At 49.9% G+C, this 12,064-nt stretch overlaps 2 protein-coding genes across 3 annotated transcripts; one reads left to right on the forward strand and one right to left on the reverse strand.

Moving 5' to 3' along the window:
• Positions 1–2,720: 2,720 nt before the first annotated feature.
• FBXL12 (F-box and leucine rich repeat protein 12) lies at positions 2,721–7,784 on the reverse strand. Its single transcript, XM_081136138.1, has 3 exons — positions 7,482–7,784; positions 7,321–7,393; positions 2,721–6,491 (listed from the first exon to the last, which is right to left on the reverse strand). The coding sequence occupies exons 1-3, from the start codon at positions 7,565–7,567 to the stop codon at positions 5,670–5,672; spliced, it is 981 nt and encodes a 326-aa protein (XP_080992264.1). The 5' UTR covers positions 7,568–7,784; the 3' UTR covers positions 2,721–5,669.
• UBL5 (ubiquitin like 5) lies at positions 7,263–11,913 on the forward strand. Of its 2 annotated transcripts, XM_081136150.1 has the most exons (7): positions 7,263–7,513; positions 9,789–9,857; positions 10,253–10,586; positions 10,850–10,916; positions 11,081–11,164; positions 11,286–11,323; positions 11,746–11,913. In XM_081136150.1, exons 4-7 carry the CDS (start codon positions 10,861–10,863, stop codon positions 11,787–11,789), a joined length of 222 nt encoding a protein of 73 aa, XP_080992276.1. In that variant the 5' UTR covers positions 7,263–7,513; positions 9,789–9,857; positions 10,253–10,586; positions 10,850–10,860; the 3' UTR covers positions 11,790–11,913. The 2 variants fall into 2 exon arrangements, with proteins under 2 accessions (XP_080992276.1, XP_080992277.1); XM_081136151.1 differs by lacking the exon at positions 9,789–9,857 and having other exon boundaries at positions 7,334–7,513.
• The last annotated feature ends 151 nt before the right edge of the window (positions 11,914–12,064 follow it).

Raw genomic sequence — 12,064 nt, forward strand, 5'->3', positions numbered from 1 at the left:
GCTGCAGCCGATCAATGACTCTCTCATCATTGATGTTTCTATCTCTATCTCTCCCTCTCCTTTCCTCTCTCTGAAATCAATAAAGATATATTTAAAAAAAAAAGATTCTACAAGCATTTCAAGATTAGGCAGAAAAAAACTTTTGTAGAGAGTAGTAAGAAAAGCTCAGGGAATGTCTGTGTTCGATGAGGTGCAGTGTGGGTGCCTGACATTAAGCTTTTGATTGCTGAGGCATCCATTTCAGAGACATCCATCTCAAACATATTGCCACTGCGTGAATCACTTACTACCTAAACAACCAGACAGAAACCAGGCTGCCCCACCCATGGTTTTCCTTTTAGAAAGCCCTAGTAACCTAGAAAACTGACCCTACTTTTCCCTTCTCAGGCCTTAATTCCCACTGTTGTGTTTTAAATTCACCACTACAGAGTGAACCCTTGAAACCCTAGGCCCCCCACCCTTGACCCCAATAAAGACAGAGCTCCAGGTCCACACTCTCTCTACCTATGACCTCAGTGTACGGCCTTTGGAATGCTATGTACCCTCCAGGAACCTGTGAGTAATGAACGTTGTCTTTTCAAAGTTCACTAATGGTTGTTGCTGAAGTGTGTCTTTCGATCATAATAGGAACTACAAGGGCAGGTGGAGGCACAACCTTGGCTTTGGTCAGGAAAATGTCTAGGGGGTCTTACCACAAGTTGTAGGGAGCCCAGTTGAGTGCTCTAGGTGGCCCTAGCCAATAACATCACTATCAGTAGGCTGCAACCTACACAAAACAGGTATGCAATCTACTTTAGTCTGACTTTGGGAGGAAACTCCATTCCTCTGGCTTCCTGAGTCCAAGTAGAGGGAATCTGAGCTGAAGTGCCAGTCCTGACGTCTCTGCACATACACACCCACACACTTTATCTAACAGTGGGTTTGAAAAAAGGAACTGAGCTTCTGTGGCTCATACCCTTTTTCTCTCCCTTTGGGAGTCTGTTGGAGCCCAGAGAGAGGGTATTTTGATCAGCTGAGGACAGGCAGTAATCACCCAGAGGAGCCTTCTGGTTGACCAGCTGTGCTGTGCCCATAGGTTTAGCAAATTCAGGGGTGAAATCATCAAAAAGCCCACTGGGTCCTCGAAGTGAAGCCACATGCTCCAATCCTGCTTTTGTCAGTCATATAGCTGATTAAATGATCTCTGATTCCTATGACTGGTCTTAAACTTGGGAGGGAAATTAAGATACGTCATTTTCTCCAAAGTCCCAATAGTAGACAAAAAGTTCTAGAAGATTATATACCAAACTTTCCACAATGATTCCCTCTGGGGCCTGGATTAGAAAGAGTTTCACTATCTGTAATGTTAAAATTCTTTACAAGCATGTATTATTTTCTCCACCAGGAAAATTATTTTTAACAACAAAAAGTGTACATTTAAACACAAATATTCATCATCAGGGAATGGATAGCACACTGTGCTATAGCCACACGATGGAATATAGTGGTTCCCTCTAACCCACAGGGGTATGTTCTAAGACCCCCAGGAGGTGCCTGAAACTACAAATAGTACTGAACCCTATATATACTGTTTTTTCCTGTATATACATGCCATGCTAAAGTTTAATTTATCAATTAGGCACATTAAGAAATTAACAACAATTAACTTATAATAGAACAATTATAACAATATACTGTAGTAAGTTATGTGAATGTAGTATTTCTCTCTCAAAATATCTTATTGACCCTCATCAGTGTGGCTCAGTGGTTAGAGTATTGGCCTGAGCACCAAAGGGTTGTGGGTTTGATTCCTGGTCAAGAGCACATACCTGGGTTGCAGGCTCAATCCCCAGCCCAGTGGGGGCAACCGATCTCTCTCTCTCTCTCTCTCTCCCCGCCTTCCACTCTCTCCAGAGACTGTGGGAAAAATATCCTCGGGTGAGAATTAACAATATATATAAATAATTATACTGCCTTCACCCTTTTCTGTGATGATGTGAGATGATAAAATGCCTACATGATGAGATGAAGTGAGGTAAATGACATTTGCTCTGTGACATAATTTAAGCAACTACTGACCTTCTGAGGATAAGTCAGGAGGAGGACCATCTGGTTCAGGTGAACCTGGAACACTGAGACATGATGACCTCAATAGTTGAATGTCAGGAGCAGATGATGTCAATGGTTGGAGAAATTGAATATTTTCAGACTGTGGTTGACCTCAGGTAACTGAAACTCTATGGAGGAGCAGGGACACTACTACTCAGAAGAAACTATTGATCCCTACTGCAACCCGTATGAGTCTCAAAATCACTATGCCAAGTGAAAAACAAGATTGGTCCCCCTATGCACAAAAAATATATACTCTATGACTCATTCACATAAAATGTTTAGAAAAGCAAAATATTCTTTAGTGACAGAAAACAGATTAGTGAGCCCGGCCCGGTAGCTCAGTTAGAGCATCATTCGAATACACCAAGATTGTGGGTTCAGTCCCTGGTCAGGGCACATATAAGAATCAACCAATGAATGCATAAATAAGTGGAGCGACAAATCTCCCGCTCTCTCTGTCTCTCTCTCAAATAAATTTTCTAAAAAGTTTTTAAAAAGCAGATTAGTGGTTGCCTGGGGACATAGGTAGAGGGAGGGAGAGTTACCAGGGCCCACAGGAAATTTGGGAGGATAATGGATATGTTTGTCATCTTGATTGTGGCAATGGTTTCATGAGTGTATATATATGGCAAACGTCATAAAATTATTCAAATATGTACAGTTTATTATACGTTAATTATGCCTCAATAAAGCTGTAAAAATAGCTTATATGTCTAGTTTTTAATGGGCACAGTTACTGAGCCGTCCTTTCAGATGCTGTTACATGTCAACGAGATAACTTCGCACAATGGTTAAGATTGTGGAATAAGATTCCTTGAGTTCTGCTATTTTAACAGCTGTGTCACTTTGGGTAACTTTTCCGTTTCTGTTTCTTCCTCTGTACCTTCCTCGTTGGGCTGCCTGTAGGAGCCCATGCGTGACGGACTAACCACAGTTCCTTACATAAAATAAACAATAAATGTCAGCTATTATGATTGTCCTTAACTTTTATTGGAGGGAGTATTAATCATGGTTTTTAAATTTCCTATATTTTATGATGCTTTGACATCTTAGGGCCTTGCAAACCTGGGGAAGGATCACCCCTCCAAGGGTCAGGTAATTGCTAGAGGCAGCAAACAACTTGCCTTTGAGCACACCTTTAAAATGCAAACCAACCAACTCAACCACCTCCTTTAACTCTCCCACTCTAAACCAATCTGCCCTCTGCCCTAAATCACCCCAGGACCAGGTAACACACAAGGGACCACCCCAGGACCACTGCAGTTATTCAAACTAGCCAATTCTAAGCTTGCTCAGCTTGCCTACCCTGCCTTGCCCATTCCTTCCCACAAAAGTCATAATAAAGGCTCTGCCATGCTTTCCCCTCAGTCTGACCAATTCTGGTGCTCCTCCCGTGTGGCCCTGTGTGGCATGGTGTGCCCCCTTCTTTTGGGAATTGTATGTAATAAACTCATTTTTCAAAGACAGTTTTCTTCCTGTCTGTCACTATCCTTGATTGAAACAAATTCCAGGTGTTTTTGTGTGTGTGGTGTTTTCTTTTTTTGGTGGTAATGGTGGGTTGGTTCGGGAAGGCTAGAGTATAAGTGCAAACGGGACTCTAGTAGATTTCAGATGTTGCATTACATGCTTAAATAAGTAATTTCACTATTTCCCACGGGAGGGTATTCTTAAACCTGCAGACTCTTATCTGGGAGAAGGCAATGGTTAGGGGTGGGGGATCCAAAGAGGGGAAGAGCTCTGTCTGATGTCCCATAACCCCACCACTCCTGAAAGCTAAGCCAGGGAAGGGATCCCTAAGGCAGAGTCCTCTAGAAGAGAGACCTCTCACCAGTGCTGTGCTCATGGCAGCTCAGGAGAACCAATTTCTAAACTTTCAGGAATTTTGTGAATCAGTTGTTAAACTGTTGGCAGCTTGAAACCAGCCATGATGACAGTATTTATACCACAGAAGTCTGCATACTCTACAAATGCTACACATCAGGACTTCCCAACCACCACCTGCTAACACTGTCTGTTAAACGTTTACATGTGTGCCACTGCCTTGAATTTCACATCTGCTTCTCCATTTCTACTGGAAAGGCAGAGTGAAAGGAAGCTTTTTCCCCTGGAGCTGCTCCAGGTGGGGCATCTGCAGTCCACCTCCAGGACCAGGAGGGCTCAGCCCAGGACTGGTGTTGACCCTCCCATCATACTCCCCGCAACGGACCCCAGATCTCCAGACATACCTCATTTCCCTGCCTGACACTTCTCCAGTCCCCCATGCCTCAGCCTGGATCAACCTAGTCGTGTCGGTCCCCCCCCCCCCGCCCCCGGCCAAGCTGGAACTGCCAGGTTTGTCACAGTGTGGGACCAGTAGACCCGAACCATGGCCAATAAGGAACCAAGAGTACCCAGCTCAGCCCCTTTTCTCTCCCCTAGCTCTGCCCACCACAGAGCAGGCACACCAGCTGATGGGGCAGGTGGTGAGCCCACAGAGCCCTCCTACCCAGCTCAGATCAGAAGTAACGCTCACCTTGCGGGTTGGTGCCCATGATCACTATGTCTGCCACCTGCACCTTTCAAGTGGTTCAGACTCAAAACGCAGGAAGAAGAGCCCCTAAAACCTGAGCCATCTGTGAGGCCCTGTCCAACCTCACCCCTTCACTCCCTATTGCTCACCCCTTGTTCCCCCAACCACACAGACCTTTGCTTGGTTCCTGGAAAATGCCAAGGTCACTCCCAGCTCAGCATCTTTGCTTTTCCACCTTCCCCAGCACTTCCCAGGGCTGGTTCGTCCTCTCCTCTCATGTCTTGGCTCAGACCCGCTCTACGAAACCTGCACCTCCATCAAGTGACCCTGGCTTATTGTCTCCATTTCTGAAACGGTTCCATGGATGTGCTCGCCTGTTTATCACCCTGTTTTCTCAGGTCTTGTGCATTTGGTTCACTGATATGACCCGGCACCTAGGACAGTGCCTGCAAAATTGCAGGGGCTTAGAAATGTTTGTCCAATGAATAAACTGAATGTTTTGAAAAAATGAGTAATTTTCTTTAATAGCAAAATAATATAGATTGTGGAAAACTTGGGAAATATAAAAAAATAGTTTAGAACTTTCATTATTTTGATCACCAAAGACAAGTCACACCTGTACTTTCTGTGTCTCCTCCACTCATGTAGGAAAATTAGTGGTGTAGGTGTGATGGTGCACATGTAGACAGCTCTTCCAGGGGCCCTGGCTCCTCAGGTCCCCCTACCTCCTAACCACACCCTTCTGCATCCATCCTGTTCCTGAGGACTGCCCTGAGAATGACCCTTCATTGAGGACCTTCTTGGGTTGGGTCAAGTATAAGGCTTTGCAACATAACCATGAGGTAAATGTAGTCTTCCCCATTTCCAGATCTGGGGACCAGCTGGCTGATGTCACAGAATCCACACAACTGACAAACAATTCCCATTGTCTGGCGGTGCCAAGGCCTCATTTCTCTCTATCTTTGGCCTTCAGGCCCCTCTAGCCTAATTACCTGCCATCTGCAAGGTGCTGCTCAGATGGCTTGCTCGTTAATGAAAACTGAGATGGCTCTTAGAGACAGGTGGTGAATCATATCCACCAATCCATAGACTCTTTGGGGCAGGCCCTGATGATGACCAGACAGTGGGGCAAGCCCTGGCACAGGATCCTCTCTACCTCCTGACCGTCCCACTCCAGCCCCTGCAGCTCAAGGACCCTTAGCTTGGGCATGGTGAGGCAGCAGGAGATTATTTCAGCCAGGGAAAGCATTTCCAGGGTGATGTGCGGGGCCTGCAGGCACAGACTCTCCAGGGCTGGCATTCCCTCCAGGGCAGATAGGCCACGGGCAGAGAGCCCTGTGATGGTCAGCCGGATCTTCCGCACATCTCGGAGGTGGCGGCTGATGGCCAGGAGGGTGCTGTCCGCCGAGAAGGTACAACCCAGCACCTCCAGCCTCTGCAGATAGCTCAGCTCCTGCAGGCTTGCATCCAGCCCAGTCTCAGTCACCCGGTAGGTGCCACCCAGCACCAGTGAACGCAGGGCTTGGAAGTGCGTCAGGCCCTGTAGGTGCTCATCCCGAAAGGCAGGGACACGGTCCAGCACGATGCACTCGAGCAGGGGCAGCACAGTGGGGTACTGCCCCTTGAGGAGCCAGGCCATGGAAATTTCACAGCTATGCAGCTCCAGGGTCCTCAGGGTGGAAGGCAGGCTGGTGATTGGCACCATGCTGAGGTCAGCACCATGCAGGCAGAGACGCTGGAGGTTGGGGCACTTCTGGCCCAGGGCCCTCATCAGGGCTGGAGACAATTGGGGAGTCTGGGAACCTGAAGACAGGTAGCCACCCAGCCGCAGGGAATGGAGTCTGGATGCCATGTACCGGCGTAGGAGGTGCCACATGATTTTAGGCCGCATCTGTAAGAACCAAAGATAGGGGTGACTAGGTGAGAGATACAGGAGATCTTTCAAGGTCCCCACCTGTCTGAAGTCAGGCAAGCCCCAGGGGAGGTTCTGCTGCTCCCCTGGAATTGTCCTTCCATCTCCAGCCTCACCAGACAGGACACCTCTCTGGGAGTAACAAAAGTTTAACCCCACCACTCTGACTCCCAGATTTGAACAAAAGCAAGGAAAGAGATCATAACAGATCTGTCTTTAGCAACAGAGTGGATTCTCATTATGTTCTGGAGTAAGTAAGAAAGCAAAGCAGTCCACTCGGGTTTTTATTCCTTTGTTAATGACCACCATGGAAAGAAATAAGCAGTGTAAAAGAAAACTGAAAAAGGCTAAAACTGCCCAGGGTACATTAGATGTAGGCTTTAAAAAAAAATCACAGCCTGGTAAGAGCGAAAGCTGTCAAAAATTAACCCTAGGAAGTTAGACTTAGTAGAAAACAAACAACTGATAGCACTGTGCATTTCACTGCATGTACATTTTCACTAAAAAAACAAAAACAAAACCCACACACAGATTTCAGAAGCAAGGCTGCCTTGTACTCCAACTTGATTTAATTGACTGGTTTTCAGTTCTTTTCCAGGTACATTTTCACATGTCCTGATTTTTCTCTTTGTTTTGTGTCTCGGTGGATTTAGAGGAGGTTTTGTGTATGTGCGGGTCGCAGAGAAGCAGGTCAGCGACGCGGCCAGGACGCGCCCCGTCTGCCTTGGCTCGGAATCCGGCTGGGAAGGCGGGTCCTGGAGGTCCGGCCGCGAGCGCGGCCCAGGCGCGCCCGGCCCAGCGCACTTACCCGGCAGACGGTCAGGTCCACGTGTCGCCACAGCCACCGGTCGTCCACCAGCCTCTTCCAACGGCGACAGACCCTGAGGAGGGAGACCGCGGTTAGAACAACCCCGACCCTGCCCGGCCCTTGGCCCCCCACCCCGCCGCCACCGTGGGGCGAGACCGCACCTGGAGAGGCGAATCCGGTCCCGCACCGGGAGGTAAGAGAAGATCTCCAGTACGAGCGAGTCCGGCAGGTCCGAAAGAGCGGCCATGATCCGCCGACACGCATGTCCACTGTGGCTAAAGGGACTCCCGGGCTTGCCCTGGCAGCGCCCCAGGAGGCGGGGGTAGCGGGGGTGCCAGCAGGGAGGTAGCCACGGCCTCCGGTAGCCGGTGGAGAGTTTCAGCTTTCGGTCTGAGGGAGCGCGGCCCGATCCCCGCCGCAGACCCGGCTCTGACGCGCAGAAAGCCGCAGCAAACGAGAACTAAGTTCGGAGGGCGCGGCTGGGGTGGCGACGACGCAGGGGCGTGGCTGGGGCGGTGACGACACAGGGGCGTGTTTTTAGGGTGGTGATGACGAAGGGGGTGTGGCTGGGGCGGTGACGACGCAGGGGGTGTGGCTGGGGCGGTGACGACGCAGGGGGCGTGGCTGGGGCGGTGACGACGCAGGGGGCGTGGCTGGGGCGGTGACGACGCCGGGGGCGTGGCTGGGGCGGTGACGACGTCAGGGGCGGGCTTAAGGGCGGTGACGATACTCAGGGGCGGGGCGGGGCGAGGCGGGGGCGGGGACCAAGCCCGGAAGGCGTAGCTGGGGCAGTGACTAGAGGCCCGGGGGCGTAGCTGGGGGAGGTGAGGTGGCCAGGGAGCAAATCAAGACGAGTCTTGGGAGGCGGGGCTGGGGACCAAGGTCAGGCTGGGAAGGCGCAGCTGAGGCAGTGAGGAGGCCTGGGGTCAGAGTTGCCCGCGGAGGACGTGGTGGAGAGCGAGGCTTCTACGCTTTAATACTTAACGGTGCTTTTTTTTAAAAAATGTTTTTATTGATTTTTAGAGATCGAGAGGTAGAAACGTTGATGAGAGAGAAACATCACCGACTGGCTGCCTCCTGCACGCCCCCTACTGGGGATGAGCCCACCCCGCAACCCGGGCTTGTGCTCTGACCCAGAATGGAATTAGTGACCCCTTAGTTTATAGGTCGATGCTCAACCACTGAACCATACCGGCTGGCTTAACTGCTTTTTGATGCATATGCACGAGGATAAATTTGTAGAAGTGAAATAACTTGTTAAAGGGCGTGTTGAGTTTTTCATTTTTATTGATAGTGACAAATTGTTCCCACAGAGGCTGTTGACAATCTCATCAAATACCACTTTTTTAAAATAGCAATTCATAAGGAAAGTGAGGTTTATTGAAACATTTTCAGTTAGGTTGCTTCCAGATTCACCACAATTGTTGGAGCTAAGCATTCTTTTACATATGTACGTATGTTCATGCATTTGTATGTATGTATATGCATTGTGAAGGGTTCAGAATGAGTCACCCCAAGATGTGCCTTTGTGGTATGCAGATTGTTTTGAGCTAAAGGCAACGTTAGCCTCCAGTGCAAGTGAAACTTCCAAATTATAATTACGAGGATGTGGGGATGGTCACTAAGGTGTAGTGTCATGTCTCCTGATGCCCCTCCCCCTTTCACCTGGGTTCAGGGAAGTGTCTGTAGCATTGGCAGTCTAGCTCTGGGACTTCCCATTAGACCGCTGGGAGCTGGCAGCCAGCCCTCCCCCTGCCAAGATCCTCACCACTCCCCATGAAGCCCAAGACCCCAGCAATCCCAAACTTTATTTTCCTCCCCTTTCAAAAGCACTCCCTACCCCTTTCAATTCTCCCCCAGCGCATAACTCAGCATCAAGATCCTGTACTTGAGCTATCTTTGATCAAACATTGAGAAATCAGAACTTTTCAAAAAAATTTACTCCCCTACCCCTAATTACAAAAGTAATATATGTTCATTGTAGATAATCTGGGAAAATACCAAAAACCAAACATGGAAAAAGCCTCAGCAATTCCATCTGGTGATGTCGTGGTAAGAAACATCCAAACCTGTAGAGAATTTTTATAAGAGTTTATATGAGCCAAACTGACGACACATGCTGGGAGGCAAGATCTGAAATGCTCCAGAGAATAACAGTTTTGCAGCTTTTATGCATTTGAAATTAAAGAGGGAACCTACATGGAGATGAGAGAAAGCAAGGCAAGGATTGGATTATATGATAGTTAACAATATTATGTGCTCTCTTGATGGTAGTGAAGCTTATTACAAAAGCATGATTAACCTAGATGCACAGAAACAATGGACAGGACTGGCCTTAAGCAAAAATAAAACTTTTACAAGAACATCATATGTTTGGAACAAGCAACCCACCATGACCTCCCAGTTTGGAATTATGATCACATCACCCTATGAAGTTACTTTCCTTAGAACCCCCTTTTCATCCACAGAACTTAGGGAGGGGTGTCCTCTGTCTCACCAGCCCTGGGGAACCAGACCTACAATACAGGGGCTACAGGGTAAGTTTGAGATCTACAAAGTGCCCCCCTCAGGGCAGGAGCGACCTTTCTTTAAGATAAAGACCTGAAAGATTTTGCATGTTGCCCATTAGCTTGCAAAGTCCATTCTAATAAGTGCTCGTACCTAGGCCAGGATCAGGCGGCTCCTTCGCTTATTGACTATAGTCCGCACCCCAGGTGCCCCCAGGCGGCAGGAGCAATAGTGAGCGGGGAGGCCAGCCCCGAATGAAGGCTGGGGGCCGAACATGATAGCTGGAGGGCTCCACCCGCCTCCCCGTATCCCCATAATTGCAGTAAGAGGCTTCGTCGGGCTCAGGAACGGCAGGTCACCTACCCCTCCCGATGTCACCCGCGCCCCTCTAGGGTCCCCACCAACTGACGGTGTCTCCCCACAGCGAACAGCGCCTCAACCGAGGAGCTGCGCCCCGGCCCCTGACCTCCGACTCTCCCTCCACGACCCTCCCCCAACCCTCACGGGCCGGGACCCCCACTCGGTCCCACGCACCGATCGCAAGCGTTCCCGTGGCGACCCCAAAGCCGCGCCTGAGGACCGCTAGCCCACGCGGGGGCTTCGACCGCGAAATACGCCCCAGGCGTAAAGTGGCACCGAGGGAGGGGCGGACGCTGTAGGCTGCGCACTTCCGCTTCCGGTTCTCAGCGTCTGCTCGGACTCCAGCTTTGCTCCGGAGCGACGAGGTTGTGGCGTCGGCAGGTTCTAGGCGGTTCGAGGTAAGGGGGTCTGGTGGAGCGGTCCGGAGTCGGAGAAAGCTGGTGGGATCCGGCCATCGGCGGCCCAAGGGCCTGCGGGAGACGACCTGAAGTGGGGGAGGCGCGGTTGCCTGGGGTACGCGGCTCTGGGACACGGAACTTGGGTGGCGGAGGACGCGGGTCTGGGGGGGGGGGGGTGAGCGTACGTCTCACCCGGAGGTCTGGGGGTCTCGGAGGCCCCTGATGTCCTGACTCTGCTGCCTCACAACCCCCGCCCTGTGCAGCTCCAGACAGAATGATCGAGGTTGTTTGCAACGACCGTCTGGGGAAGAAAGTCCGCGTGAAGTGCAAGTATCCACCGGTGGCGGAGAGACAGTGGCCCGGGGGGTGCTTGGCCTGAGAGTCTGTGTTGTAGAAGGGGCGGGTGGGGTCCTGGCAGAGTGCATTTAGCCCTGCAGAGCCCTTTTCTGCGTCCTAGCACCCCGTACCATTTTCCTTAACTCCTCTGCGTGCAGCACCGATGACACCATCGGGGACCTTAAGAAGCTCATCGCAGCCCAAACGGGTACCCGTTGGAACAAGATCGTATTAAAGAAGTGGTGAGTGCAGTGACCGCTGGGGCCTGGACAGGACTATGCCAGAAGGTTTGGGTTGGGGTAGTGCTTGCCTCCAGGGTGAAGACCACCTTAGGTTTCTGTCTGAAAGTTTTCTATCCCATAGGTACACGATTTTTAAGGACCACGTTTCTCTGGGAGACTGTATCCTTTGTGTGATTTCTTGAGGAAGGGTCTACACACCGTGTCCTGGTTCTTTGTTCAAAACAGCCTATCTGAGATTATGTACATGAAGTGTTTAATTTAGTATGTAGCACGTGATAAGCATTTACAAAATGGGGCCATGTAATTATTTTGTTGGGGGAGGAGGGTGGTTGACTGGTAACATATTTTGAGACTTAGGAGACACTTCAAGGAGGTCAGGGTGGAGTGAGACTGGGTCATGTCTGCTGTGCAAAAGGAGCATGAACTTTTTTTTATAGTTTGTATTCTTTGCAAATCAAAATGACCCAGTCCAAAATGGATTCCTTGGTCCTGATCCCTCAGGCCACCCTGTCCCAGTTATGAGAGATGAAAGAGTGGGGAACCAAACCCACAGTAAGGATTCCTTAACACCTTTACTCCAGATGAAATCCATGATGGGATGAACCTGGAGCTTTATTACCAATAAAGTAGAATTCCTTCCCCATGCCTTGCCCCCCTCCCCTTCCCTCTTCTTCCACCCTCACCCCCCACACTGGTATGGATGCTTGTTTTTAAAAATTCATGTTAATAAAAATGTAGAAGCAGCTTCATTATTGTCATCTTTGAATGAGGGCTGTCTAATGAGGGAAGGTTGGTATCTGGTTGTCGCTATACTCTCAGTGCCCAGCTGCCCAATAAGAGCTCAAGATTGACTGGATCAGTGAGGGCAGAGAAGCCGGGAGACTGGGACCCTGTGTGGAA

This window comes from Miniopterus schreibersii (genome assembly GCF_964146895.1).
Source record: "Miniopterus schreibersii genome assembly, chromosome: 4".
Classification (NCBI taxonomy): Eukaryota; Metazoa; Chordata; class Mammalia; order Chiroptera; family Miniopteridae; genus Miniopterus; species Miniopterus schreibersii.

Bases quoted from the DNA above. Each gene is read 5' to 3' on its own strand.
- FBXL12 (XM_081136138.1), bottom strand. From the start codon at position 7,567: ATGGCCGCTCTTTCGGACCTGCCGGACTCGCTCGTACTGGAGATCTTC. The intron at 7,394-7,481 runs GTGCGGTCTCGC...CTCCCTCCTCAG, and splicing joins GACCGGATTCGCCTCTCCAG to GGTCTGTCGCCGTTGGAAGA. The intron at 6,492-7,320 runs GTAAGTGCGCTG...TGGTTCTTACAG, and splicing joins TGGACCTGACCGTCTGCCGG to ATGCGGCCTAAAATCATGTG.
- UBL5 (XM_081136150.1), top strand. From the start codon at position 10,861: ATGATCGAGGTTGTTTGCAACGACCGTCTGGGGAAGAAAGTCCGCGTG. The intron at 11,165-11,285 runs GTGAGTGCAGTG...TCTATCCCATAG, and splicing joins AAGATCGTATTAAAGAAGTG to GTACACGATTTTTAAGGACC. The intron at 11,324-11,745 runs GTATCCTTTGTG...CCTTTACTCCAG, and splicing joins CCACGTTTCTCTGGGAGACT to ATGAAATCCATGATGGGATG.